This window comes from Zingiber officinale, chromosome 3B, assembly GCF_018446385.1.
Source record: "Zingiber officinale cultivar Zhangliang chromosome 3B, Zo_v1.1, whole genome shotgun sequence".
Taxonomy (NCBI): domain Eukaryota; kingdom Viridiplantae; phylum Streptophyta; class Magnoliopsida; order Zingiberales; family Zingiberaceae; genus Zingiber; species Zingiber officinale.
This window is the reverse complement of record NC_055991.1, coordinates 1,102,751-1,127,835: the sequence shown is the minus strand read 5'-3', so window position 1 is coordinate 1,127,835 and position 25,085 is coordinate 1,102,751. Positions and strand designations below refer to the sequence as shown.

Below are 25,085 nucleotides of genomic sequence, written 5' to 3'. Positions count from 1 at the left end.
ATGAAGATACTTCAAGGAATTACAAGAAGGGTAGTACTAAATGACTAGAATCTGGCCAACTAGAATATATTTTGTAAGTCATTATCAAGGATATTTTAGTAATGTCACATTTATATATTAATTACATGCATAAATTACAATTCATTTCTAGCTGGTCAGATTCTGGCCAACAAGATTTATTATTACAAGAAATGTAAAACAACTAGAAGATAATTTTAACAACTATTACAAAGGTATTTAAAGACTCACACCTATCAACTAATTTGAAATAAATTTTCTTGAAAAACAACAATGCATTAAAACCACCCAAAGAGTACGAACCCATAAACATTTCTTGAAACCCAGCAGTAGACTAAAATTAATTTAGTCTTCTAGAAACATCACTTTATAATTCAACACTATTTACAATCTCAGCTAGCTCGTGGGGGCTGTCTGTTCCCATTTAAGCACCATGTCTATGTGCATTCGTTTTCGACATCATGTGCACCCATTCTTCATACCGAGTGCACACTCTTCACGGGAGCTCCAAGAGAGATCCACAGATACCTTCACCTCTAATTCACTTCACAGGAGATCTTGAAACAAATCTGATCATTTATGAACAGATCCAACTGCCAATTCATGATCAACAAGGCATTAATGCTTTATAAATTCCATCTCTGAGCTGTATGTAATATTCATCATTATTGAACTTCCTATCTAATTTGATTCTTAGGGACAGTGTAATCAATGGTTCTTTTGTCATCTTAATTATTTTCACTCCCTAATTTAAGCAGATATATGATGTGCTCCCTTCCCTTCAGAAGCTTCTCAGCATCAAACTCTATGCTATATTATTAATTGCTTCATCAGTACTTTGCCCCCACTTCCAGTTGGGCTTGCAATATTAAAAGAGAACCAAGCACCAAGAATCTCATCATGTTTCCCTATTTTAATTGTGGCAATAAACAATACACTAATTGTCTGGTAATAAGTGGAACAATTTATTGATTAATTAAGCAAGCCAACACCATTAACTAGAAGGCACACAGAAGCAGCAATGTTGAAGTAGCATTTCTTGCTGTCCATACATAAAGGTGATGAACAAACTAGTTTGATAATAAAAACATAATGAACAGTCTTGATTATACTTGAGAAATATGTAAGCACGCATGCAGATGTCTTGATCCAAATCCAGAGGGAAATTTGCCTTTTGTCATTTTACTTGGTGGAGCAAATCTTTAGCTTCTGTTCTTGCGCTTCTCCATGGCTCTTGGTGCTGCAATAGGAGAGAACAAAATTCAGTTCCTCTGATATATTGAATGTGTTTGGAAACTTATAAGAAATATACTGACCAATTCCAATGGCTTCTGATCCCTTCATGATACGTAAACGTTTGCACGAGTCAACAAACATCCTGGATCATAATGTTTCGAGATTAAGTAAATGTCGGTGTGAATTTCTCAAATGCAATGTGAAAGTTGGTGAAAGAAACTTACTCCCATGGAACATCACCGACAAGCATCCAATCTCCATCCTTGTCCTCATAGGTTGGTACATACTCAGATCCATTCAGCAGATCCATCACCTTGCTCTCATTCACGTAGTCCCTCCCACTCATTCCCTGAGAACCACTGTTTTCTGATACATTGCCAGAATATCAAAATTTTGATTTAACTCAACTGGTTTTCAGACACACAAAATGCATTGACCGTGAGATTGGTCTCAGAAAATTATGAACAAATACATTGGATCCTCTATTAAAGTTTTAGCTTTTTAGATTATAGTGAACCAATTAGGACCAGAACCAACCCATTATTTATTCTGCAGTTCTCTGATATATATATATATATATTACTGATCACAGATCATCCAAGTAACTATAGATACTTAACCTAAATGAGGATGATGCATCTACCATGAAGTTTCAGCACACAACTCTAAAGTAAGAGGGTCGTCGAGCAAGAAAATATTATAGCCACAGGGCTAAGTCCAATCATGGCAAACAGCAAAGTATTGGGAGAGTACCAAACATGAGTTGGCCTACATGATTCTGTGCGCTGTTATGGCTACAGAGTTAGCCACCAATTAAACAGATTCCTGAACCATCTCATGTGGGGCACAATGTGCACTCCTCTCACATGGCTTGTCCCAAGTTAAAAACTCCTTGATGGTGATTGCTCAATTAAGATAATTAAGGCGTACCCTACTGCATGCATGCATACCAGTGCTGGTGCTGAAGGAGCTGAACATCTTCTGCAAGGCCATGGAAAGCTCTTGGTAGCTCTTGTACATCTTTAGGTCCACCTTGCGCAGGTACGGAGCACCATCCATGCTCACCTTCACAAAGGCTGCCGGAGAGTTGCCAAGCTTTTCGCTGTCATCTTTGTTGTTGCCGGCCCGCTTCTCAGAGTGAACAGAGAGGATGTTCTTCCTGAAGGATCTCACTGGTGGCCAACCCACAACCTGTGCCCTGGCGCATAAATATATTCTCATAATGTTAGATCCAAACTGAAGTAAAATTTTGGTGATCATACATATCAAATATCTGTGAATTTGCTACTGAAAACCAAGAACATAAAATTTTGTTTATATCTAAGATAAAACTTTTGTTTAAGATATTAGGTTCGCCAACTTTCTATTTGAAGTGAACGCATGCAACCAAAAATCCATCCCCAACTAATTATGTGTGAATTTAGAAATAAACCTTGTTGTTAGTAAAGTTAGAATACGCTGACAACATGTTTGCTAGAATGATATAAAGTTTCTTCCTCGAGCAAAGACATCTGAAAAGAAAAGGAAATTTCTTTCATCCAAAGGAAAAAAACGCCAACAAATTCCTATAAATGAGGATTTGTGCGCAGGCATGAGACAAATCTCCAACTCCAAGAGATGATATAAATAATTCTAAGAAAATGCTAAATGATTCGAATCAAAACATAAAAAAATGCAGCAAATCATATTCCAAAAAGCACACATTAATTGATTGGGCGAAAAAAACATTAATTATGCTAATCGACGGAGAACCAAACGTACTTGGAAGCAGGCGGCTTTTCCGGGTCGACGCAACCGCCACAAGACGCAATGTTCACAAGGCTCGGCGTCTTCTTCATCATATTGTCGGCAGATTGCACGGCCGCCGCCGATTCCTTCGTCTCCGTCGGAGTCTGAAGCTGAAGCTTCAGATCAATGGTCTCCTCGAATCCCCTCTTCTTCGCGCCCTCGCCTTCCCCTCCGCCGCCGCTGCCGCCCCCGCAGGGCCAGCCCAGTCCCAGACGCAGCTCCGTCTCCTCCAACCCCAATCCACTCGCCATTTCACCGACGAACACTCCGCCGCAGTCTCTGATCTCTAAATCCTCCTCTTCTCTTCTCTTCTCCTCTCAAATTTGCTGCTTCGGCTTCGATCGCTACTCTCGCAAACCAATTATAAGAAGGGAAGCTTGGATCTCGAGCATTTTTTAACTCGGAAATCTCTAGGGAACCAACAAACACACCCACGCTCGAACTCATTGGCTAGAATCCCAGGGACCCACACCAAATAGGCCATTCCAAATGCGAGTAACACCAGAATAGGGTAGCATAGAGAACGAAGGTCAACAAGGCGTCGGTTTGACGTACTCGATGAGGTAAATCGTCGGGTCCCCCGGGAGACAGCGGGGGACAGGGCGCCGAGGTAGGGCCCGCACGAGAAACAAACTTTTAATGGCCGGGTCAGGACGCGGGTAACATGTGTGGAGATTCTAACGGAGCGCCCACGTGACGGTGTTGGGTCCGGTCCGGCTGGATCGAACCCCGGCCCATATGAACATTAAGAGGCGACTAAAGATGTCATAATTAAATGCAGAGCTTTTGTATTAGTGTAGAGATTAATTAGTGAAAATAATTAAGATTAGATCAAGAAGGAGGTAATTAGTAAGATTCTTACTTTCATGTCGACCATTTGGATATTTTTTCTTAAAAAAAAAAACAATCCGATACACGAAGCTCCCGTTATAAGGGATTCTGACGTGATCATGAACATGAGGAAAGATCCATTGTACAAAATCCTGAGGAAGGATCTATTATACGGAATCCTGAAGAAGGATCCATTGTACGCAATCTTACTTTTTACAAAAGACTGTTTTCAGAATTCTAACTCGTGACTTTTTTATTACAAATAATAATTTTACTGTTACGTCGAGACTTCCCATCTACCATTTGGATATTTTCTATTTTTAAAAATAATAGTCGACACATTTCGGTTCTTCAACTCTCCATGAGTGAATTTATTGTGAAGTTGTATCCTCAATGTCAACTTCTTCCTATGAAATCTGAGTAAAAAAACAACATTGCGTTGACAATGAAGATGCAAGCAAGGTCACAATCATAAATGATATACTTTTCTATAAAGTTTAGCGAAGAGATAAAGATTTATGTAACTGACTACCGATTAGTTGATCTACATAATCTGAAAGACACAAGAATCATCATAGCATCGACTTCAAAAGCAGTTTCAGTTATCCATGCATCTGTCTGTTGACAGATGATTGACGATCTGAATACTTTTGCACTCCTCCACAGATCCTTTTCTGAAGGTGCTCGAGGCTCGCTATTCGTTGCATTGAGACAGTTCTGCCCATTTTCCCCGGAGCTACAACACCATGGGATATATCGTCGACTGAAGTGGTAGTCTCAGGAAGACCAGGATTGATGCCCAAGTCCTGCATCTGCGCCTGAGAGATTTGATATTTATCATCGCGGACCGGAACAGCACCGTCAGATAAGTTCGATAGGCTTGTAGAAAAGGGTGCATTGATGGAGGTCATGCCAGAGACCGCCGAGCAGGAAGGAGGCATCCCAGTTAGATGTTTTACACTGTCCTCGGCCATCTTCACCTGGATACAGATGTAAAATTTGAAACTTGCATTGCGCATAGATTGAAACCAAAAGTTTTGAGAAAATATAAATGTGCAAGTGGGTGAACATATTGCCTTGGCTTTTAAAGTCTCCACATCAGCTTGGAGTATCCTATTGTCGACAGCAGCTTTGTTGTACTTTTGACTGATATCGGCGAGTCGCTTCTGCAGGGACGAGTTCTCAACTCTTAGCTGTAAAACCTGTTGCAAGGTCTTGGGAAGTACTTAAAGTGCTCCTTCACCAATTATGTTAAAGGATCCAACAATGAACAAAGAAACCTGTGCTTCAAGCTCACTTAAATGTGCTTGCTTTCTCCGTCTTGAGCGTCTTGCTGATTCTCGATTCGAGATCATTCTGAGAATAAGATAACAAATTGCTAAAAGAGAAGACCAGGATAAATAAATAAACAAGGATTAATTTGGAGCATAGAGTTGTTCAACAATCCGGCTATTTACTACTGTTCTAGTCATAACAGCTTTGATAAAGTAGGTCATGCAATTGATGGATTAACTTTAAGCATGGCATAACCATAACGTATGTTCAAATACACCTTTCAGCAAGCATTATAGATGGTTAGGACACTTGAACTGCTCAACACGAATAGACTTGCAACCAAAAAGTGGAGCGCATGTAGATATCTTCAACAATTGATACCTAGAAGCATGGAGATGTATTGTGTTGGAAAAACCGTGTTCAAGAAGACGATGGAGACTACAACTGTAAAATACTATGTTGTGAGCCCCCCATTTGAGAGGAAACATCATGTGCACTAGAAGAGCTCAGACATACTTGAACTTGTCTAGGAGACTATCGAAAAGAACACTCTTGCAACACACTTCCAATTGTAGTCTGTAGAAATTTGCTTATAACTCCAATGCCATGTTGAGCCGCAAACAGCCTAATCGTAACTCAAATACCTGATAAATTATTGGGAGAACCTGTACCATGGTTTGGAATGTCATTCAATTTTGGTTAGCACATGCAAGGCATCTTGTTCTGCTTGTAGACGGAAACTGAAATGGGAACACATAGCCAATACATTCCTCAAGAACTTCATTGCTTACTTCAATTTGCTGGCGCCAACTCACCATCAGTTGAAGTGAACATGCATGAAGAATCTAGAATGAGAGGCTGCTGCTGCTCAGACATAACCCATTAACTTGTTCACTATTAACTTGCGAACCTAAAATTCATTGACTAATTTAACGTATTTCTATCCCTATCATTCGGAACACGGCCTTGATCACTCTAGCCTCCAGCTTGTAAAGGAATTTTAAGCCTTGTAGTGTACACTTAAAGAGCTCTTAGAGAAACTCCTGATCTTGCGAAGGTGGAACTTGTACAACATGGGCACTCTATTAGCACTCTTACTCCTTAACCATATTGTTTGTGTTCCTCTTTTTATCAGCATGGGCACACTTATCGAGCTCGTAGACACTCTTGAACTTGTCTAGATGAGCACTGTATTTGTTAAACTATATTTGATACAGTATGTTATGAATTGACCCAATAATGAGGTGTAAATCAAAGTCAAAGTGAGGATGAGATGACAATCAAAATCACCGAGACTTGGCTCCTAACTCCTCAACGCTAAGGCATTCAGTATGAAGCCAGTCGGCTTCAAAGCCGGTCGGACTTAAGGGCATCAGTGCTCCAGACCTCAGTGTGAAGACGCACAGAATAAATTCGGTCGGCCCCAATGGTTGGTCGGGCTTATAGGGCATAGTTCCCTATCTCAGCACTAAGGCAACTCTCAGCATATGGTCGGTCGGCCCAAGTGTCGATCGGGTTTACAGGACATAGCTCCCTATCTCTCAACATATGTCCAGTCAGTCCAAGGGCTGGTCAGGTTTACAGGGTGTAGTTCTCTATCTTGCAATACTAAGATAACTCTTAGCATATGATCGGTCGGCTCCAGAGTTGATCGGACTTCCTAGACTATGGCCGGTCGGTCACAACGCTGATCAGGTTTACGAGGCTCAGCACGCCCCAACTTATATATAAGGCAAATGTATGAGGCAATTCTCAGTACCAACCTAGTTGGTCTAAGAGTCGGTCGTACTTAAGGGGCTTAGTTTCCCATTTCTATTGCCAGTCTCCCGTCATACAATCGATCGGCTTTAGGTAGGTCGGATTGCCTCCAAGAGACAACATTGTCAGGGAATCACAACAACCCGTCAAAGAATAACAACTACTTGTCAGAGAATATTCTACTCCTATAACATATATGTGCGATGGAACCTTCCTCGAAGGGTGGCTATACATCTTCCATCACCCGACATTCTGACGGCATATTCTCTCAACTGTCTTATTGATGGCAGAAGTTATAAGAAGCGACTTATATACCGGTAACGGAAGATTCCTCAAAGGATGACTGCACATCTTCTAGGTTGTACATCTTCCATCACCAGACATATTCTGACACCAAATATTCCTTGTCACCTCATTATTACGGAAGTTATGAGAGGTAGCATAAAAGGGGTCAAATATGCAAAAACATCCTCACGCCTTACATTGGGCGCATACATCTACTGTTCATTTTCTTCTCCATTTTTCGCTCCGTCACCATACTAACTTGGATATCGGAGGGTCTGTGTCAGGAATCCCTTCCCTGATTCTCGCTCTAACGTTCTCTTTGCTCTCTCTCTTTGCGGTGTGCGCAGAAAGGAGTGCCCCAGAGAGTGCTAGGTGTCATTTCTTCTCTCCCAGTCAAGAATAGAGTCATTTGCCTAGCACGTCATCTCCATCGCTTTCAGACAAGATCAATATTCTTTTTATTATATACTTTGCTCCGTTCACAACTTGTTTATATATCAACTACCATGTCAAAAATACTACGTTTAGTCTAGACATGAAACATCATCCTATTAAATGTATAAAAAACAGCTCGATAAATGTTGAAACTTTATATGAACAAAAGAAAATTTAGGCAGTTGTTTTACCCATGTGATGATAAAATTATCATTGGTCTCCTTTGCCGGGAAGAGCATTAGATACCTAGATATAAGGAGTTACACCTGTTCCAGCTTTAAACATCATGCCAAACTGTTGTGACTATGTTTGAATATCGGCAAAATTAAGCTGGTTCTTCTATTTTTCTTTTTAAAAATCTCCTCTTCTAAGGTAACAACAATAGCAACATGAATAATAGTAATAGTAATATCACCTACATTTGAATTGCAAAAACAACTAGATGCATAAACTGATCATCTGTGCCTCAATCAGAAATCAGGAGAATATGATAATAATTTTACTCTGATTCATTTGCATTTACCTCCTCAACCGCTTTGCATCAGCAGAATCCATATTTTCTGTCACTTCTGCTTCGCCTTCAACTTCATCTCCATCAGAGAGCTCTCTAGAGGATCCACTGGTAGCTGGTTTTCCCTGGACACCTGAATTTTGCATAATATAAAAGCTAGAAATCCACTTGTATTTGCCTTATGTTGCATCTTGAAAGCATCTCTTAAATACTAATCATACAAAGGTTAAAGAGCAGGAGAAAGAATGAGATACAGGTAAAAAATTATCGAAGTCATGGGATGGACAATGCACTTGATATGACTCACACAGTTAGTAAGCATAGTCAACTAAGAAGTTTTCTAGAAAACTTGAAGAGAAAATTTTAATAATAGAAAAATTATATTATGCAATCAAGTATACCACTTGTAGTTACAAATATTGTAGCAATAAAACTTTCGTTTCCGTTGAGCGTACCCTTTGTCGGTGCTTGATGTCCCTGCAGCGAAGCGTCTGGAGTAGGTGATTTGGTGTTACTATTAGCAGTAGGAACACAATCCTGAGGATTTACACTAGAACCCTGTAGAACATAAAGATTCATTGTCAGCAAGATTCAAAAACTGGTTCCTGCATTTCTTTTATAGATACACAATATAAATTGCTATTGAGATAAAATACTTTCAGGAGGATTTTCATGATTTAAACTGAAATATGATTCCTGACAGGGATGAGAAGAGAAGCAACCAACATCATCATTACCTATTTCTATGTTACTGCAAACAGCACCAGAAGCATCAACAATACAATCTGATTTCTATAAATGTGATTCGTCAAAATGTGACATAAGAATTGCTTCATACAAACTAATTGTGATTGTGTGAACAATCAATTAAATTTACTACAAAACAGATTCTGATGAAAAGAAATATTAACATCCTCAACCTCATCCTGGTATAATCACATAGACAATCTAAAAAACTTATTCTACAGGGTGAAAAAAAAAAACATTAATATGATATTTCAAAAATGTAATCTATCTTTAAACCTAGAAAGTATTTATCTGGTTTTATAGATTCAGCTAGGAAATTGCCTAAACTCCCTAAACCTTACGAGTTTTATAGTGAAAATCGACATAGAATGATTGATTTGCAGATGACTGAATGAAAGAATAAACTGAAAAGGCTCCTGGTTAATGGAAAAAAAAAAGGAGGAAAGATCTGGTCTTCCCTAGCTTGTACCTGAGAAAAGGAAACATTTTGGTTCTTCCTAAAATATTGAACTACAGGTGCAGCTGGTCTTTGGAGATGCAAATTTACTCTTTGTTTCTCCTCTCAGCTGCTTATTCATAGAGTACCATTTTCCTCCTAAAATTCAGCAACAAACTATCAACAAATAATTCAGTGGCACGCTTGTCCAAAGGGAGAGTGATAAGTGGTTCATCGTTAGTGTTAATGAGATGGTCAAGCCCAAGATGGGCACTCATACAACTTTACATTTGGTGTCATGAACAGTGCTTGAACTGAATTGCAAACAAAATTGGCATGATAATAGGATTCAAATTGTTGAGCAGAGTAGTGGAACCTAGTTGCGTACCCTGCAAAGGAACAAGAAGATAGAACAAAGGGAACCTTTTGCAAATCTAGAGGGCAATATAGGCAACAAGAAGCAACTCTAGAACATAACAAGAAGAACAGAACGGAGACCAGTACTAGGAAAATTCAAATAAGGGAATTTTAAAAAATAATCATTCTCAAGCATCCAATTCCCCATCAAAAAACAAGAAAGAGAAAGGAACAACAACAACATTTGATCTTCTTCGGGAAAAAGAAGGGTTTGACTTGTACCCGTGACATGGCGACGGCGGCGCAGTACATATCCAACTTCTGCTTCAGCAGCGCGGCGTACTCCACGGGATCAACCCCAGTCGACCGCGGAACGGACGTTCCGCCTCCATCAACGGAGACAGTCGTCTCGCTCTCGGCCTCTCTTGCCCCATCACCCTTCTCGGTGACAGAAGCACCACCGACTGGGGTAATATTATGATCGGAAGCTTCTGAAGCGGCGGCGGCCTCCTCCAAGAATCTCTGGAAGTACCACTCCGACGCGCTCCGGTTCATCCCGCCGGCAGCGGCCGGGGGATCCGCAGCGGGCCAGAGTGGATCGGGGATCTCCTCAGCAGAGAAGGCTTGTTCCATTACGTCGAAGTTCTTCCTACCTACTCCACGATTTCGACTAAACCTACGTACTAGGCGAATTGAACAATGAAGAGCCTTTATCGTACGATTCCAATTTCCAACCACACACAGTGAAAAGAACAAAAGAAGAAATTTACGAGGGAGAGGGACCGAGAGACGTCTCTTCCGCTTCCTTCTCTGGTCAAAATCTAGGCTTTTTACCGGGAGAAGAAGCGGCGCGGCGGCGGAGGACAAGGAGGATGAAGGAAAACAAAACGTTTTAATCCCAAGGCTGCGGCGTTGGGTTGTCGCAACGGCGCCTTGCTTGTCTCGTGCGCCTCCACTCCTTCCGGAGGGAGGATCCGCTGTCTTATTTCCGACAGGAAACAGAGACAAACATTGACGTGCGGAGATAGGTCCCACCGGAGAAAACCCACATCGTATTCGGACCCCACTTTTATCGTCTATTTATGTGGCTTACCAAAAATAGGCCTACTCGACCGCGATAGCTGTTCTTCGAGCTGCTTGTGCTCGCCTGCATTAACCAGGTCAGGGAACACAAAAACATGGGAAATTGATGGGACACAGGAAGTAGATGTCTGGGACCCGCAATTTAAATGAATAAATGATGGGGAAGATCCTATTCCCTGGCTTTTGAAGGACAGTGACTCTAGATCTTATCTCTTGCTATTCCGGGTGGAGTAGGTTTCACGTGGCTCGTCGCGTGTGCTTAAAAATACAAATCAATATAAAGGAAATTGAAGCTATTTAAAGAAATTTTAATATTATAATACAAAAATCAACGCAATTTCCTAAATCACGGAATCAAAGTTCTGAAATATTCAAATTAAGGAGTTAAATTTAGAAATTACCCGATATCCATTTTATCCCTCCCGATCTTATCAGTGAAATATTTTTTGGAACAAAGGGAGAAACTTTATTAACAAATTTAGAATGAGTCAATTGCTATAATAAATTATTATTTAAAATACTATATATTACATGTAACTATTTCTTTAAGTAGAAAACTTAAGGTTTATCTATAAGAAATATGCATTTTTTATTTTATGGTTTTTTTATATTTCAAATGTATAATATATATTTCTTTTTCTTTTTCTTTTCCTTTTTATTTTTTAATATATATAAATATGTAATGGATAATGATGAAATTTTTGTGATGATAGTTAATTTGGTTACGTAGAGATTACTTGACACAATTTGTTACACCATGGACCCATCACTAAATCCAATTTGAGGTGGAGGTGTTATCCTTCATTCCTCTTGGCTCATAAGACAAAGAGATCAACTGTTTTTCTTTTGCCAAAGAATAAGAATATATAATTTAAGAAAAAATTATGATATATTTGATAGGGTTGAGTCTCAAATCAAGTTTGAAGATAATTTAGAGGATTCATCCTCCAATTCAGGTTAAAATAGATTGACTCATTTTATTATTTAATCTCTTCTAATATTTCTCAAATAATCTTTTGTTTTTCCTTTTCCTACATCATCTAATCTAATCTCATTTCACTTTCTCCTTCTCCTTTCCCTCCACTTCCCCTCAAGTAAACATAGCATAAACCTATATTATATTTGTCATTTCTATGTGATTAATCAAATGAATAATTCCTATCCAACTTGCTCTCATTATTAATCATCATCATTCTTTGATATTTTGTCCAGTTGATTATTTTTATTTTATCTTTTTCCCCCTCTTAATAAAAATTATATAGAATCATCACATCAGCAACCCCTATAATCGATCTCACGGATATAGAGGGAGATAAATATAGGTACACAATTAAAAGTACATGATCGAGACGTTAACCTTAGATAATGACACCCCAAGGATCAAATCCTAGATCTCTCGATTATAAAATCATGCACCCTAATTGTACTACACCCTGGAAAATATTTTTTTTCTCTCTTAGTCAATAGAGTGGTCAATAACTTTTGGAATTAATAATCAAATCATTTTAACTTTCTTCCTTCCCAACCAAAGAATCATATTAAAAAAAGACTAAATTATATATATATATATATATATATATATATATATATATATATATATATATATATATATATGAGAAAATATGAATTATGTTGGCAACCAAATTGGATGAGATGAAAATAACGTATGTGGATACTTGGGCTCTTGTTATATTTCTTTCATGCACACATAGATTCAAAGTAGGTGGGATTTCAAATATCAAGCTCACTATTACCTTCTTTTTTTAATAAATATTATTTTGTATTTATATGGGATGAATAATAGAGTGACATTTTGAATTGGAACAAAATGTTAGAGTGTGATTGATCATGACTTCTGGTGGCAAGAAAAGTGTGAGGGAAAAGGCCATGAGAGTGACCTATTTCTTCCTTTTCCAATTCTCCCCATTACAACTAAACTAATCTCCATCCCTTTCATAATACACTATAATTACATCATAATAACTATTATAATGAAAACATTTTATTGGACGAGTTTCCAATCACTAGTTCAATAATTGGAACAGATCTAATTGAGTATGACGGTATGTAGGATAGTATCTACGATACAAGAAATATAAATCAACTCAACTCTTGTCTATTTCTTAATTACTAAATAGGTGATTATATTCATCCAAAATGTTCCTAAGTCCATTCTCAAGATTCTCAAGTTATGTGAATGGAAATAAATGACAAGATCAACTTATAGCTGACCGTAAAATTTTTTTCCCAACCATCTTAATAACACAAGCATGTAATAAAAGCTTTTTGAGCAAATCTAACTCTTCAGAGATAGTAACATATCGAATTGTCAAGCTAAAGTTCATTTCCACAGTTGCCAATACAATTAGTACACAGATCAGCATCTTATTTTTGTGAAATGAACCAAACTCTCCCTACTTATCCTCCTCTTCCAATCACGTCGACAGTGCAAACAAAAAAAATCAAAAACATTTCCTGTCAGTATCAGAGTATCCAGCATCGGCAGCGTTTCACATCTTGAGGCCCCTCGAACCACCGATCCCAAGACGAGTTTATATGTCCTGCGGTTCTGCAGAAAACGAAGTTATAGCATAGAGATTTTAGTAGGTTATCATCTTCAGTTATCGGCGGATAAGATGAGCTTGTGTGTTGATTACTCTAGGAGCAAGGGGTCTGGGCAGCTTTCTATTTGCCGTAGAAATCTGTTCGGAAGTAAAACTGTTAAATTAATCGTTAAGCCGATCATGTTTGGAAGCTAGTTATTGAGTTGAGTTTGCATACGTACTCTGGTAATGAAGCAGATACTTTGTCCATTTTATCAAGCTCTTCAAGCTCTTTCTGTTCAAAATCAGAGGAAAGAGTCTGATGGTTAGAAGAATATTACATGGATGAGAGGAAAAAATATGTGCAAATTTTTCGATTTGTTCAGTTGAAGCTATCAAGAAACTAGGAAAATAGATGAGGGAAATATCCATTAGTTGTAGTCCACCTTACAAAATTAAACAAATCAGAATCAATGCTCTGAATTAGTAGTAGATACACAGCCCTATCATGTATGAGCAATTGCAAAAGACAGATAAATAAATGTTAAATTCGTAATCGAGCAAGAAATTCAAAATGCCAATATGAGAAGATAATGACTGAATTAGTATAAAAAGTTAGATGAATCAGCCAGGAGATTGCAGTTGTTATCTTTTCCAAGCACATCATCAAACAGAAGAATCTTGAGGTATCATAAGTTGGCATAGTGCAGAGCAGCCGCAGCGATATGGCCCTATTGACATGCAAGGGTTCCATGTGTGGACGATGAAACTGCAGTAACGAGACTGCATGCATAGCAAAGAGTACTGACAGCATCAGTAACACTGATCGAAGGAGCAGAGAGGACCGGCAACAAAAGTAGAGATGATCAGCAATGGTGATAACACAAACAAAAGATTGTACTATGACTCAGATTTGTTGTTGGGTGGCAAATTTAGAAAGATTGTACTATGACTTGGACACTATAGGAGAGTTAGTAGGAAAACTTTTTTCCAAATGTTTTGATAGATATTCAGATCAAACCTTACTTCGCAAGCAATTGCATAAGAAAAAAGAAAGGAGAAAAATAAACTAGTTGCATAATTAAGTAGGAAACTAAAAATGCCAATATGGCATATAGCATAGTGAACGGGAAGGAATAAGGACAATCAAGCAGGAGACATCCATACCTAGAATTATTCTTCCCTAACAATGATATTGATAAAATGCCAGTTGAGTTCTTTACGTAAAACATAACCAAGAACCTAAGTCACTATTTCTTTTTTCAGTGCATGAAATACATATCAGGCCATCAGGGCACTATAAAATTCAAGATCACTTCATCGCTGAAACCATTCTCTTTCACAAAGATTACTTACCTCTAGACTCTAGATGTTAACCAATATTACAATCAAGGAACACACAGATTTATATGAAATACTACACAAGTTATTTTGCTTTAGGTTTAACATTCATCCATCCCTTGTTTATAAGATTAAACTTAAGAAGCTACTGCCTCAAACAAACAAATCGATCTAGATAAATTATTTCTGGTATTAGATTCATTCATCCTTAATCCTCTAGCCAGATTAAGATTTTTTTTTTAAAAAAAAAACTACCAATACTTGCAATGCTTCCATTATATCATAGTTATTTTTCTAACCAATAAAACCCATTTAGAAACAACCAGAATGCATGATAAACACTATCAAATAACTACTTTATGTGAAGATCAACATAGAGGAGCATCATTATCTTATTGAAGTTCTTTTAGTAGAATACAGTGTATGACCAAAAGAATAACAAAGAACTCCCAAAAAAATGAAGGCTCAACTGTCTTTCTAGCACACATTTCTTCTTATATCCCAGGACATTGCATAGAAGTGTGCCCATGGAGATTTTAGCGTTACAGAAAAGTATGAACATCAGAAGATTGTACTCTCCAAAGCAAATAGCTCATCCGCTGAATTAACATATATCAAGTTTCATAAAGCAAATAACAACCACAGACGTGTGGCAAGAAGTAAATTAAAATGATTTTTAGCAGGAATAAGTAAAAAAAGATTGTCCTTTTTTTTGTTTATTTATAGTCATTATCTTCTATAAGGAACTATTTGACCAGAAAAAAAAAAAAGAAGGGAGATGCGCGTTTTACTTCGAGGAACCGAGCTTCTTGCTCCAATCGCTTGACTTCCGCCAAAATCCAATGCTTCCCCCTGGTATCCGATAAAGTAGGTACCCTGCGATCAATCGCGGAGATGGGCTCAGCCTCATTTGTCTGCATTCTCGCCTCCCCTAAAAATTAGAAGCCGAAATCAAGGGCCGCAACAGGGACAAAAGAGGATCTTTAAGCCCCCACCAAGTTTCCTCCTCCTGCGCGTCGCTCCCCGGTGGTCCTTAACGCCTCCATGGCAGCGAATCCTTCAAGAAAATTTCCAGCAAAAAGATCCCTTTTCTTGTCTCATAGCGTTTGGCCGTGGCCGTAACGCAGCGGCTCGCTTTGATCGGCTTTTGGAAAGACCAAAAACGCTTTGCCTACCTTGTTCGCCCGTACCCGATCTCGCAGATGACGCTCGGTTGGACGCAGAGGTGGTCCCCAAACGCGGGCCCAGCAACTCCCTGGCGACCGACAGGGAGGCGGCGGAGCGGGAAGCAATGGTCGAACGGCGGCGGCGGCGGCGGCAGGTGGTCGAGATGCAATTCAACCTCACCGGGGCCTAGGTCAGTTAAGGCGAACTTGGTCGGTCTTCTTTTCCCTTTTTGCACAAATTTGTTTACTTTCGTCTTTTCCGCGGAGAAAACATGCAGACACGTAGGAGAGCCCACTGTTCATCTTTAATCAATTTATTATTATTATTATTTTAATCTAAATCAATACATGTAAAAAATTTATTTATAAAAATTCAAAAACAGAATCTCGTTAACTGTATTATCATTTTTATTATTTTATAAAACAGGCTTAGATATATAACGTTTAAAATTCTCTCCGTTCAATTTTATAATAGTTTTTTTATGAACTAATATATATTTTTTAATTTAATCTAAAAATATTTTCCTGTCTTAAATTTATATATACCAACTCATTCATTCCCTCCGCCGCCGGCCTGGTTTATTATTATTATTAATTTTTCTTTGTTTTTATGAGGATAAATCATATATTTATTATTAAGACAAGAATAAATAAAAATATTAAAGAAAAAAATTAGAATGGTGCTTATTATGAAAAAATTTCTAGAAATAGATTTAAAATGATAGAATATGTCACCAATAAATATATAAAGTAATGACAGAGTACACATCAAATAAAATTAGAAAAGAATTGATTAATAATAACAAAACAAAATAAATTGTATTTAAATATAAGAGGAGGGCCCTCTCAAGATTCCCTCACGCTCTAGCCAAAAAAAAATTAAAAAGCAAAGTTTTTTAATATATTTTTAAATTTTTCCTAACTTTTTTTATTTCGATTTGGGATCGAAAATAATAAATTTAAAAAATATTTAATTTTTTTTAAACAAATAATAAAATAATTTTAAAAAAATAATTTTTTATATAAAATTTAGTTTTCGACTGATATTTTGATAATAATTTTATTTTTTATTAATAAAATTATTAAATTCTTTAATTTTTTAGTCATTGTTAAAGGTAAATAAGACTTTATTAATTTTAACTTTAAAAAATTTATTTTTATTAAAGTATTTTATTTTGTATTGTATAGATAAAAAAAATCTCTAATTAATATTATTAAGAAAAAGATTAATATTATTATCGAGTAAGAAAAAAAAAAGAAGGGAAAAAATATTATTTAAGAGGGAGGAGAAGGGCGCTATTTAGAGTATCATAACAAAGCAAGGAGAAACATAAGAATCGTGAATGAGAAAAGAAAAATATAATTAGGATTTTTAAGAAATATTAAAAAGGAAAGAGTTTATTAGGTTTTATAAGAAATATAATTAAATAAAATAGTGTCATTAATTGTAAAATAAGATGGAAATAATAATAATAAATAAAATATATCAATTAAAAATGAATTATATTTAAGGTATAATAGAATTTAATATAAAATTATGGAAGGTAATTAATGAGTAAATAAAGATAAGTGTAAGTTATAAATAGTAAGCGATAATCAATTAATTGATAAGGTGTTATTAATAAATTAACATGATATTTATAATTAATTAATATTAATTACGTCAATTTAATTTCTTCAGTGTATTTAATTAATTAATAGATGGACCCTAATAAAATTAAAGACTTACTCACAAGGCAGATTTCCATTGTACAATTTCAATTTTGGTTAAAAAACTTTAACGTTTTCTGTTAGTATATATAGTGTATCATAAGTTTGAGAATAATTGTTAGTATATGATAAATTATTATTATATAAAGTTAGATTAGTCTTTTATTATTATTTTATTATTTATTTATACTTTTTTTTATAAAACCTAAATTTTTACAATATAATTTGCTAGTCTGCTGCTAGTTGTCTCATTCTCTCCTTCTCTTTGTGTTATCTTTTGTACTTTATTTTATTCATAGTTGTATGATTATAAGATTTTATTTTATTTTTTACTTTTAATAATTTGGCACAATAGTAAAATTGTTATTATATGACTTACAAATTATAGGAGTTTAATACACTGGGTTATTTTTTTTTACTTTATTAATTATATTATTGCTTATGCTCAACCAACATTATGATGTATTTTTCTCAGTTTTTTTATGATAAGACTACATATTTAGGAATATGTCAGTATTTATAATCTGGAGTTTCTAAACTACGTGACACTTTGTAAAATTGAATGAGTTATTTGCAATCTGAATTGTGCAATGTCAAGTCGATTTTATCATTTTTTTTATTTCATAAAACATGCTTAGACAAATAACGTTTAAAATTTTATCCATTCAATTTTATAATAAGATTTTTTTATTAACTAATATATATTAATTTAATCTAATCTAAAAATATTTTACCGACTTAAATTAAATTTGCACGACCTAAAAATAAATTTTATAAATTTATATGCCAACTTTTTCCTTCCGCCGGCGGCATCGAATTTATTATTATTAAATTCTTTTTTTAATAATATTGTTATGCAAATTTTTCGTTATTTTTATTCGAGTCAATCGTATATTTGTTATTAATTTTTTTTATCCCTATATAAAGATAATGCAGCGGTAAAATAGAGAAGAACACGAATATTCTAGAGGTGAAGCCATCCATCCTCCTCTCGTCCCCTCCCGCCCTTTTCCAAATTTCAACTTCCTATTGCATTGGCATGGACTATTATCACCTTAGTTCCTTTTCGATGATTTAATAATTAGCACATGAAATATTACTATTATAAAGTTTAAGATTCGAATTTTGATAAAATCAAGATAAATACTTTCCTTATATGTTAGTCATTATTCTAAAGATAATCCATGATTTATCTACTCAGGGACGCTATGGACGAGCGTATTCATCTTTTTTACCACCATGGACTATTATCATCCCTTCAGCCGCAAGCCGCTGCGTTCGTCAAACTCGGGCGATTGCAATATCCCCGATTCCCTTCTCCGTCCCATCCTCTCCTTCCTTTCCACCCACGACTCCGCTCGCACCTCCGTCCTCGCCCGCCGATGGTGCAGCCTCTGGCCCCCGGTAGACGTCCCCTCCGTCAACTTGGATCGTGATGATTTGCAGACGGAGTCCTCGTTGAGAGCCAACGACATGCTCCGTCAATTCTTGGCCTCCTGCAGAGACTACTCTTCCTCTTCCTCCTCCTCTGTTTCTTCTCTTCGTATCCTCTTGCACGACTACTTCAACCGCCCTGTCACTCAAGAGATGTCCGTCTTCGTGTGCTATTCTCCTCTGCCCACTCCTATGTTATTCATTTTCTACAGTACGCCATTGTTCTTGCTACTCGATTTAAAATTAGACGACGGCCATGGGCCTCGCTTACGCATTCCTCCTGAATTGATCGAAGTCTCCTATCTCAAGAGGCTTTTCCTTACGATCGATACATTCTCGGAGGGGTTCATCACGGGATTGCTCGCAAAATCTCCTAACCTGGAAGAGCTAACGTTAGATGTAGTAGATCGTTATGATGCTGTTATCGAAATTACAGTACCGAGTCTTCGCAGGCTATTCCTTACGAGTACTCTGAGCAAGATGCATATTAATTGTCCGAAACTCGAATCTTTATGCATAGAAAGGAGGAGTTGTCATCTTGAAGAGTTCCGTGGCTACATGCCCTCTCTCTTCTCTCTTCATCTGGGTGAATTTCGATGGTGTCATACGTTGGCTTCCATGCTATGCCATGTGACAGAGTTGAGCACATCTCTTCGAAATCTTCCTTCTAACTCGGTACGTACGTTATGATCTTTTTTTAATTTGTAATCGTAGATTATCGCTTCTTGTTGAATGTTTAGCTTATTCTTTTGTTGGTTTTAGGTGGAGCTTAATTCTATGGCGGAAAGCTTTAAATTGTTTCATAAATTGAAGAAGTTGAAGGTCCATTTGCATCTTCTTAACAAGTATACTACGGAATTACTCCTTTTGTTGCTTCAACAGACTCCAACTCTCCACTCGCTCAACATTATCGACGATAGAGAGGTATAATTTGTTGTTAGTAGCTAGTGATAATATCTTAATTTGATTTTCATAATCTCTAATTTTTATTTAAATTTCAGGATCCATCCCCTTTCGAATTTTACATTTGGAGCGAGTCCTTAAAAATGATGCCTAAGGAGAGTTTCCATAATCTCAAAGTAGTTTCAGTCAAAATCAAATCAAAAAAGGTTCGATCAAGAATTTTGGAAATGTTATATGAGAGAGTTTGAATGAAGTAGTTGTAAAATATTTGTATTTGTAGCATACATATTGCAATTGCATGTATAATGATGCATTTTTATTTGACGAGCCAAAAACACATTGAAGTTTATACTTCAGTTGACGAGAGCAATTTAAAAAGAAAACAAGCAGCAGAATTGAACATTTAAGCAATTTGGCATCAGGAAATTGGATTACAAAACAACTTCAACCTCTGTTGGTATTATCTCATACTTGAGCTCTTGAAACCTCTTCATTATGCTAGACTTGTATGCTTCGACTTCGGTGTATTCCAAAGAGTTTGGAGTCGAGCTAATAATAGGGACCGCGCCTTCTTGGTGCAAAGCCCCAGCAGCTTCATCTGCATATCTCAAGCTATCAGTTTCTTCCTAAAACAAGACCTTTTGCTTCTATGCTTAGAGTATTTTACATATTGATTAGAAATAAGATGCGCATGATCAAACGCCAAACTTCATAGATTACGATACATCAGCATCAGCTAAATTATGATTATTTAGTAGGAATGAGTCCAGTTCAGAGGGAAAGGAGCATCTTTCTCTCCTCTCATTCTTTATCACTTGGGGTAGTTTGGTGCTTGTATTCTTCCTCTCCCTTTTCCTTCTCATTGTCGAGTAATCAACGTTATGATTTCCCTCCCCCTTCTCTCCTTTCCTTCTCCTCTCCCTTCTGTCACCCAAAGTAGCCACAAACTAAACATTTTGCTTTAAGGTACAAATGAATCTTGGCATGCCCTCAGACCTTGAGTTCAGACTATAAAAAAGGGCTAATATCGATAGAATAATGATAAAAAAATCTATGTACAGATCGCCTAATCAAATAGAATAACGATTTTGATGACCTCTTATAAACCAAATCTAATTATGTTGAAGCCAATCATGAAATGAGTGCAGTGTACAGCAATATCTTTGTTGGCTATCAAAATCAATTTCAGCTACTCTGTCATACTTACCAGAGTGTGAAAGAGCAACCAGAGCTTTCAGAGCTTCTTTGCGCGTTTTGTCATCCTTGGCAGTCTTCAGCATATTCAACAGCTCTCGAGCGCCACCCAACTCCACCACTCTCATTCTCCTTCCATCTGATTGCAGCAAATGATAAAAATAAGTATATGGCAGATCAAACAATAAGTTAGTCGTCTACTGAATTTTGACAAGAAGTTGCAAATATCAGGTAGGGAAAATTTTCAGCTCTGATACAGAAGGTAACACAAAGAAGCTGCTTTACTTGACTATGAAACATTACTTACTAAGAATCAACAGGAAATTGCAAGGTTTACTTCCTATCCAACATAACAGGGGAAAACAAAATAGAATGACCGGCAAATTGAGGATAAATGAGTTAAGATTTACCCATAAGAGGGCAATCAGAGTATCTCCAGAAATTGGAAATTTTGAAGTTTCTTCTTGTGACAATTTAGTAAACCACGCACCCAAGGTTTCCAAATACCCAAATCACGTCCCCTACTTTTAAAATCACCAACTCATGCACCAATTTCCCAAAATACCCTTTCTCTCCACCGTCTGCTTTCCTCCGCTCTCTATCCCACCGACGGTTGCTCGAAAAGGTGGCAGAGGCGGCCACAAAATCACAGTCGGGTCTGGCAGCAAAATTGCAGCTGAGTGACCGCGAAATTGTGGTCAAGCCTAGCCACAAAATCGCAGCCACTCGATTAGTGTTACTTTACATAGAGTTTGTTTGGCGGAAGGTATAAGATGAAGGATGGATTGGAAGTGAAAGATAAGTCAGAAAGACGGATCCTCTATCTTGAAAGATGAATGTTTGAAGAGATAAATCATAATGTCCATCCTTCATAACTCATACACCCAAAATCAAAGCTTATTGACAGTTATTAAACATTAAAAGGTGATCCTTCTTCTTCATTGACATGACTCAAGAATAATTTTCTTGTCATCGCTCGTCTCCCCTTTCACTCTTTACTATATACCCATCTTTTCAATTTACCATCTCACAGAGGAAATAAGGCAGCAGCAAGTGAGAAAGTCTATATGATGCTTACAGCAGGAAATGAGTTCTCACAGTCTATAATATTAAATGGAAAATTATCAAAGAAGAAACCCCAATTCAAGTTGGAAAGCATTCCTATGACATAATCTAGTATTGCAATAACAAATTGGAGTGAGTTGAGTATGAATACCAGAAAGGAAATATCAAGATACGTGTCAGTCATATATCTAGGAGGGTGATATTTTTAAGGAAAGAAACTTCAACAAATGCTAGTTCAATATCAAATACCATCAACTGCATAACGTCTCAATCTGGAAGCTCCCATTCTCTTAAACAGAGGATCCTTGACACGCAAAAGAGAAATGGATTGTTGCAATAGATTATCTCCTGAAATTTTGTTGCAAAACAATTCTGTGACCATTTTATATTACCATAACAGACTAGATGAAAAGCAAAAAAAAAAGAAAAGAAGAAAGGTGTTTAGCAGTATAAATTTCATACCCATGTAAGGGAAAAACTGGAATGCAACAAGTCCTGCAGTCCCTATGAAGATGGCTTTCAGCACCCACCCAAATTTCCTTTCAGCTTCTTCCTCAAGTGCCAAATCCTCTGAAGCATCTTCAAGGTCAAAAATATCAAATCTCAGTGCATGCATTCTCATTTTTTTCCATTAACATGAAACATACCAGACAGATTCAATGCATCAACTTCCACTCTATATCATACCCAGACAGTAAAAGGCATCTGTGGATTAATGATGTAATAGAAAAACAAGTTTAGAGAGACAAGAAACTAAAACCAATTGTCCAATACTAAACTTTCTTGGATGAACATATGCGAAAGAGCTGAAAGATCCAATTCCCACCATTACATTGACGTTATGACAAGGACTGACTGCAATGCTCTGCCCATTTTTCATTTATCACTTTATTTGTCATCAAAATTAGTGTAAGGAAATGCCTAATTATTAGTAGTATTCAAATGTATTTTTTTAATTTATTGTAGTAATATTCTTGAAGCAATTTTCTCCATGTCCTTCTTCTCCCACTTTCTGCAAATCCTGATTGTGCTACTTGCCTGACAATAGAGCTTATGCGACTTCTCTGAAAACTTTCATGCCACTTCTGACATATGCTTGCTTTATCTTTTGTTGGGCTAAGATCTAATTGGCAATTGAAAAAATTGCATGTTTTAACAACCTTATTTCTATTAACATTCGGCTTACACTACTATTTGTATATTTTCTGTTAACCAAGCAGCATGAAGGCCAGAATGTCTAAGAAGCAGATAAATTTTACACAGAAGGCAATGTACTTATTTCAGGGAAAATAAGAAGAAAGACAATCCATCATAACTTCAATGATCTCTGTCGTAATCAATGATCAGCATCCTTCCTATTGGACAATAATTTCAGTGTAATTGTTTTTATGTAAAAGAAGCTCTCATCCATGCATCAGAACCATGTAGTTGGTTCTCCTTACAGTATCTAAATTGCACTTCACTCAGTCACATTACTTTACCAAAGTTTCGAATCAGCTTCATTATTCAAACTAATATCATCTCCTAAAGGCTCTTTGCTGAAATTATTCTTCTTTTGTCTACACTTCCTTGTCTCTAGTAGCTGCACAAACATGTTTCTCATACCGTAGACACTTAAACAATCTTCAATCAACAAAAAAACCATCGCGTTACAAAAATTAGAGATTTCATTAGTTCATTACCACTCTCGTTGATGGACGAGAATTGCCTAAAGAAAGAAGTACTCTCATTGTTTCTTGCGCTCAAAATCTGCAACCAAACCACCATATCACCACAACGGTACAAAAAAATGAAACTTGAACTGAAGCAAGCTTACAAGCGTCCGACGAGAGCCGAGATGAGAGGCGCCGAAGAGCTGCGTACCAAACTCCGGAAAGATCTCCACCGTCGAATCTCCAGCTTGGGGCGTTGAGGAAGCGGAGGACGTGGTCACGCCGGGAAGAAGGGATCCACTCGAACGGGAGGCGGCGGCGGCGGCAGATGGCGGGCGTGGAAACCCTCGCCTCAGCCCGTTGGAACGCAGGACTCTCAGGGCAAGTCCCCGCATAATTCTGTCAACAACCAGCGAGACAGAGCGCTATGCGGCAATCTGTCATTATGGGCTCTCGGAATTAGGGCGGTAAACGTGTCGAGCCGAGTCGAGTCGAATTGTGTCTAACCGAATCAGATTGAATTTTAAAATACTTAAAATAAATTTATTTGATAAAATATTCGAACGGAGCTAAGTCAAATTTAAAATAAATCAAAATTTTAAAATGATTATTCAACTTTAGTTTAATTTATTTTTTACGAATTTGAAATGGGTTCGTTTAGATATTATCAGATATTATCGAGATCTTAATTTAAACTTAATTTGAGTTTCGTTCATCTAGATATTATCAAATTTTTAATTTAAGTTTAAATTTTAATTGTTTGATTAATTTTTTATTTTGATAATTTAAATTTATTTATTTTATTTTATTTTATTTTATTTTATTAATTTATTCAGAAATAATTGGTTTATTAACCGTCCTATGGGAATCGTTTTATATTAGTAAATTTTCAATTTGGTCCCGTTAAAATTAAAATTTTAGTTTTAAAAAATCATAAAACCCCTTTTTTAAAAAGGCCTGAATTGGCCCATTGAATCGAGGCCTGGACTTCCAAAGAAGGCCTTGAATGGGTTGGGTTTATAAGTGAGCTTTGAAAAAGTCCTGGACAGAACCAGTAGGGCCGGCCCAACCCAAGAGTACGTCCATTTGTGTTTGGTGTTTGGGGCTGCACTGTCAACTGTAATACACAAAATTAAAAAGCTTCCTGTTGAATTTTGGATTTAAATTTAAATTTTGGTGTTTGGCCCTGCTCTTCTTTTGTTTTTGTTTTTAAAATTTTTAATTGTCTTTTCTATCAAAATATAGAATAAAGGTTATACATAAAGAGAAAAAATAGAAAAAAAAATTATTTACATGTGAATAATTTTAAAATATTCA

General features: G+C 36.7%; 5 protein-coding genes across 7 annotated transcripts; 1 reads left to right on the top strand and 4 right to left on the bottom strand.

Annotated features, from left to right (window-relative positions):
* Positions 1–964: 964 nt before the first annotated feature.
* On the bottom strand, positions 965–3,393 carry LOC122055403 (auxin-responsive protein IAA30-like). Its single transcript, XM_042616830.1, has 5 exons — positions 3,016–3,393; positions 2,205–2,452; positions 1,479–1,620; positions 1,335–1,396; positions 965–1,258 (listed from the first exon to the last, which is right to left on the bottom strand). Exons 1-5 carry the CDS (start codon positions 3,291–3,293, stop codon positions 1,221–1,223), a joined length of 768 nt encoding a protein of 255 aa, XP_042472764.1. The 5' UTR covers positions 3,294–3,393; the 3' UTR covers positions 965–1,220.
* A 940-nt stretch (positions 3,394–4,333) lies between these two features.
* On the bottom strand, positions 4,334–10,632 carry LOC122055402 (bZIP transcription factor RISBZ2-like). Of its 3 annotated transcripts, none has more exons than XM_042616827.1 (7): positions 10,448–10,632; positions 9,960–10,360; positions 8,593–8,695; positions 8,150–8,270; positions 5,154–5,229; positions 4,950–5,087; positions 4,334–4,853 (listed from the first exon to the last, which is right to left on the bottom strand). In XM_042616827.1, exons 2-7 carry the CDS (start codon positions 10,308–10,310, stop codon positions 4,476–4,478), a joined length of 1,167 nt encoding a protein of 388 aa, XP_042472761.1. In that variant the 5' UTR covers positions 10,311–10,360; positions 10,448–10,632; the 3' UTR covers positions 4,334–4,475. The 3 variants fall into 3 exon arrangements, with proteins under 3 accessions (XP_042472761.1, XP_042472762.1, XP_042472763.1); XM_042616828.1 differs by having other exon boundaries at positions 9,960–10,353; XM_042616829.1 differs by having other exon boundaries at positions 4,950–5,075; positions 9,960–10,632.
* A 2,437-nt stretch (positions 10,633–13,069) lies between these two features.
* On the bottom strand, positions 13,070–16,074 carry LOC122055401 (guanine nucleotide-binding protein subunit gamma 1-like). The gene is made up of 5 exons (XM_042616826.1): positions 15,820–16,074; positions 15,436–15,701; positions 13,546–13,598; positions 13,418–13,462; positions 13,070–13,329 (listed from the first exon to the last, which is right to left on the bottom strand). Exons 2-5 carry the CDS (start codon positions 15,562–15,564, stop codon positions 13,245–13,247), a joined length of 312 nt encoding a protein of 103 aa, XP_042472760.1. The 5' UTR covers positions 15,565–15,701; positions 15,820–16,074; the 3' UTR covers positions 13,070–13,244.
* A 2,490-nt stretch (positions 16,075–18,564) lies between these two features.
* On the top strand, positions 18,565–20,105 carry LOC122055399 (putative FBD-associated F-box protein At5g56820). The gene is made up of 3 exons (XM_042616824.1): positions 18,565–19,629; positions 19,717–19,878; positions 19,956–20,105. The coding sequence occupies exons 1-3, from the start codon at positions 18,760–18,762 to the stop codon at positions 20,103–20,105; spliced, it is 1,182 nt and encodes a 393-aa protein (XP_042472758.1). The 5' UTR covers positions 18,565–18,759.
* Positions 20,106–20,151: 46 nt separating this feature from the next.
* On the bottom strand, positions 20,152–24,206 carry LOC122055400. The gene is made up of 6 exons (XM_042616825.1): positions 23,933–24,206; positions 23,799–23,865; positions 22,579–22,695; positions 22,366–22,464; positions 21,065–21,190; positions 20,152–20,455 (listed from the first exon to the last, which is right to left on the bottom strand). Exons 1-6 carry the CDS (start codon positions 24,161–24,163, stop codon positions 20,289–20,291), a joined length of 807 nt encoding a protein of 268 aa, XP_042472759.1. The 5' UTR covers positions 24,164–24,206; the 3' UTR covers positions 20,152–20,288.
* Positions 24,207–25,085: the final 879 nt, after the last annotated feature.

What these genes read in the sequence shown, in the direction of transcription:
- LOC122055403 (XM_042616830.1), bottom strand. Translation starts at nt 3,293, where the DNA reads ATGGCGAGTGGATTGGGGTTGGAGGAGACGGAGCTGCGTCTGGGACTG. An exon ending in GAAAAGCCGCCTGCTTCCAA is followed by an intron (nt 2,453 to 3,015) that starts GTACGTTTGGTT and finishes TTTATGCGCCAG; the next exon opens with GGCACAGGTTGTGGGTTGGC. An exon ending in GTCGGTGATGTTCCATGGGA is followed by an intron (nt 1,397 to 1,478) that starts GTAAGTTTCTTT and finishes ATTATGATCCAG; the next exon opens with GATGTTTGTTGACTCGTGCA.
- LOC122055401 (XM_042616826.1), bottom strand. Translation starts at nt 15,564, where the DNA reads ATGCAGACAAATGAGGCTGAGCCCATCTCCGCGATTGATCGCAGGGTA. An exon ending in AAGAAGCTCGGTTCCTCGAA is followed by an intron (nt 13,599 to 15,435) that starts GTAAAACGCGCA and finishes GATTTTGAACAG; the next exon opens with AAAGAGCTTGAAGAGCTTGA. An exon ending in CCAGACCCCTTGCTCCTAGA is followed by an intron (nt 13,330 to 13,417) that starts GTAATCAACACA and finishes CGTTTTCTGCAG; the next exon opens with AACCGCAGGACATATAAACT.
- LOC122055399 (XM_042616824.1), top strand. Translation starts at nt 18,760, where the DNA reads ATGGACTATTATCATCCCTTCAGCCGCAAGCCGCTGCGTTCGTCAAAC. An exon ending in GAAATCTTCCTTCTAACTCG is followed by an intron (nt 19,630 to 19,716) that starts GTACGTACGTTA and finishes TGTTGGTTTTAG; the next exon opens with GTGGAGCTTAATTCTATGGC. An exon ending in ACATTATCGACGATAGAGAG is followed by an intron (nt 19,879 to 19,955) that starts GTATAATTTGTT and finishes TTTAAATTTCAG; the next exon opens with GATCCATCCCCTTTCGAATT.
- LOC122055402 (XM_042616827.1), bottom strand. Translation starts at nt 10,310, where the DNA reads ATGGAACAAGCCTTCTCTGCTGAGGAGATCCCCGATCCACTCTGGCCC. An exon ending in ACATCAAGCACCGACAAAGG is followed by an intron (nt 8,271 to 8,592) that starts GTACGCTCAACG and finishes TGCAAAATTCAG; the next exon opens with GTGTCCAGGGAAAACCAGCT. An exon ending in TGGAGACTTTAAAAGCCAAG is followed by an intron (nt 4,854 to 4,949) that starts GCAATATGTTCA and finishes ATCTGTATCCAG; the next exon opens with GTGAAGATGGCCGAGGACAG.
- LOC122055400 (XM_042616825.1), bottom strand. Translation starts at nt 24,163, where the DNA reads ATGCGGGGACTTGCCCTGAGAGTCCTGCGTTCCAACGGGCTGAGGCGA. An exon ending in TCGGCTCTCGTCGGACGCTT is followed by an intron (nt 23,866 to 23,932) that starts GTAAGCTTGCTT and finishes GTTTGGTTGCAG; the next exon opens with ATTTTGAGCGCAAGAAACAA. An exon ending in CTCGTCCATCAACGAGAGTG is followed by an intron (nt 22,696 to 23,798) that starts GTAATGAACTAA and finishes TTGACCTTGAAG; the next exon opens with ATGCTTCAGAGGATTTGGCA.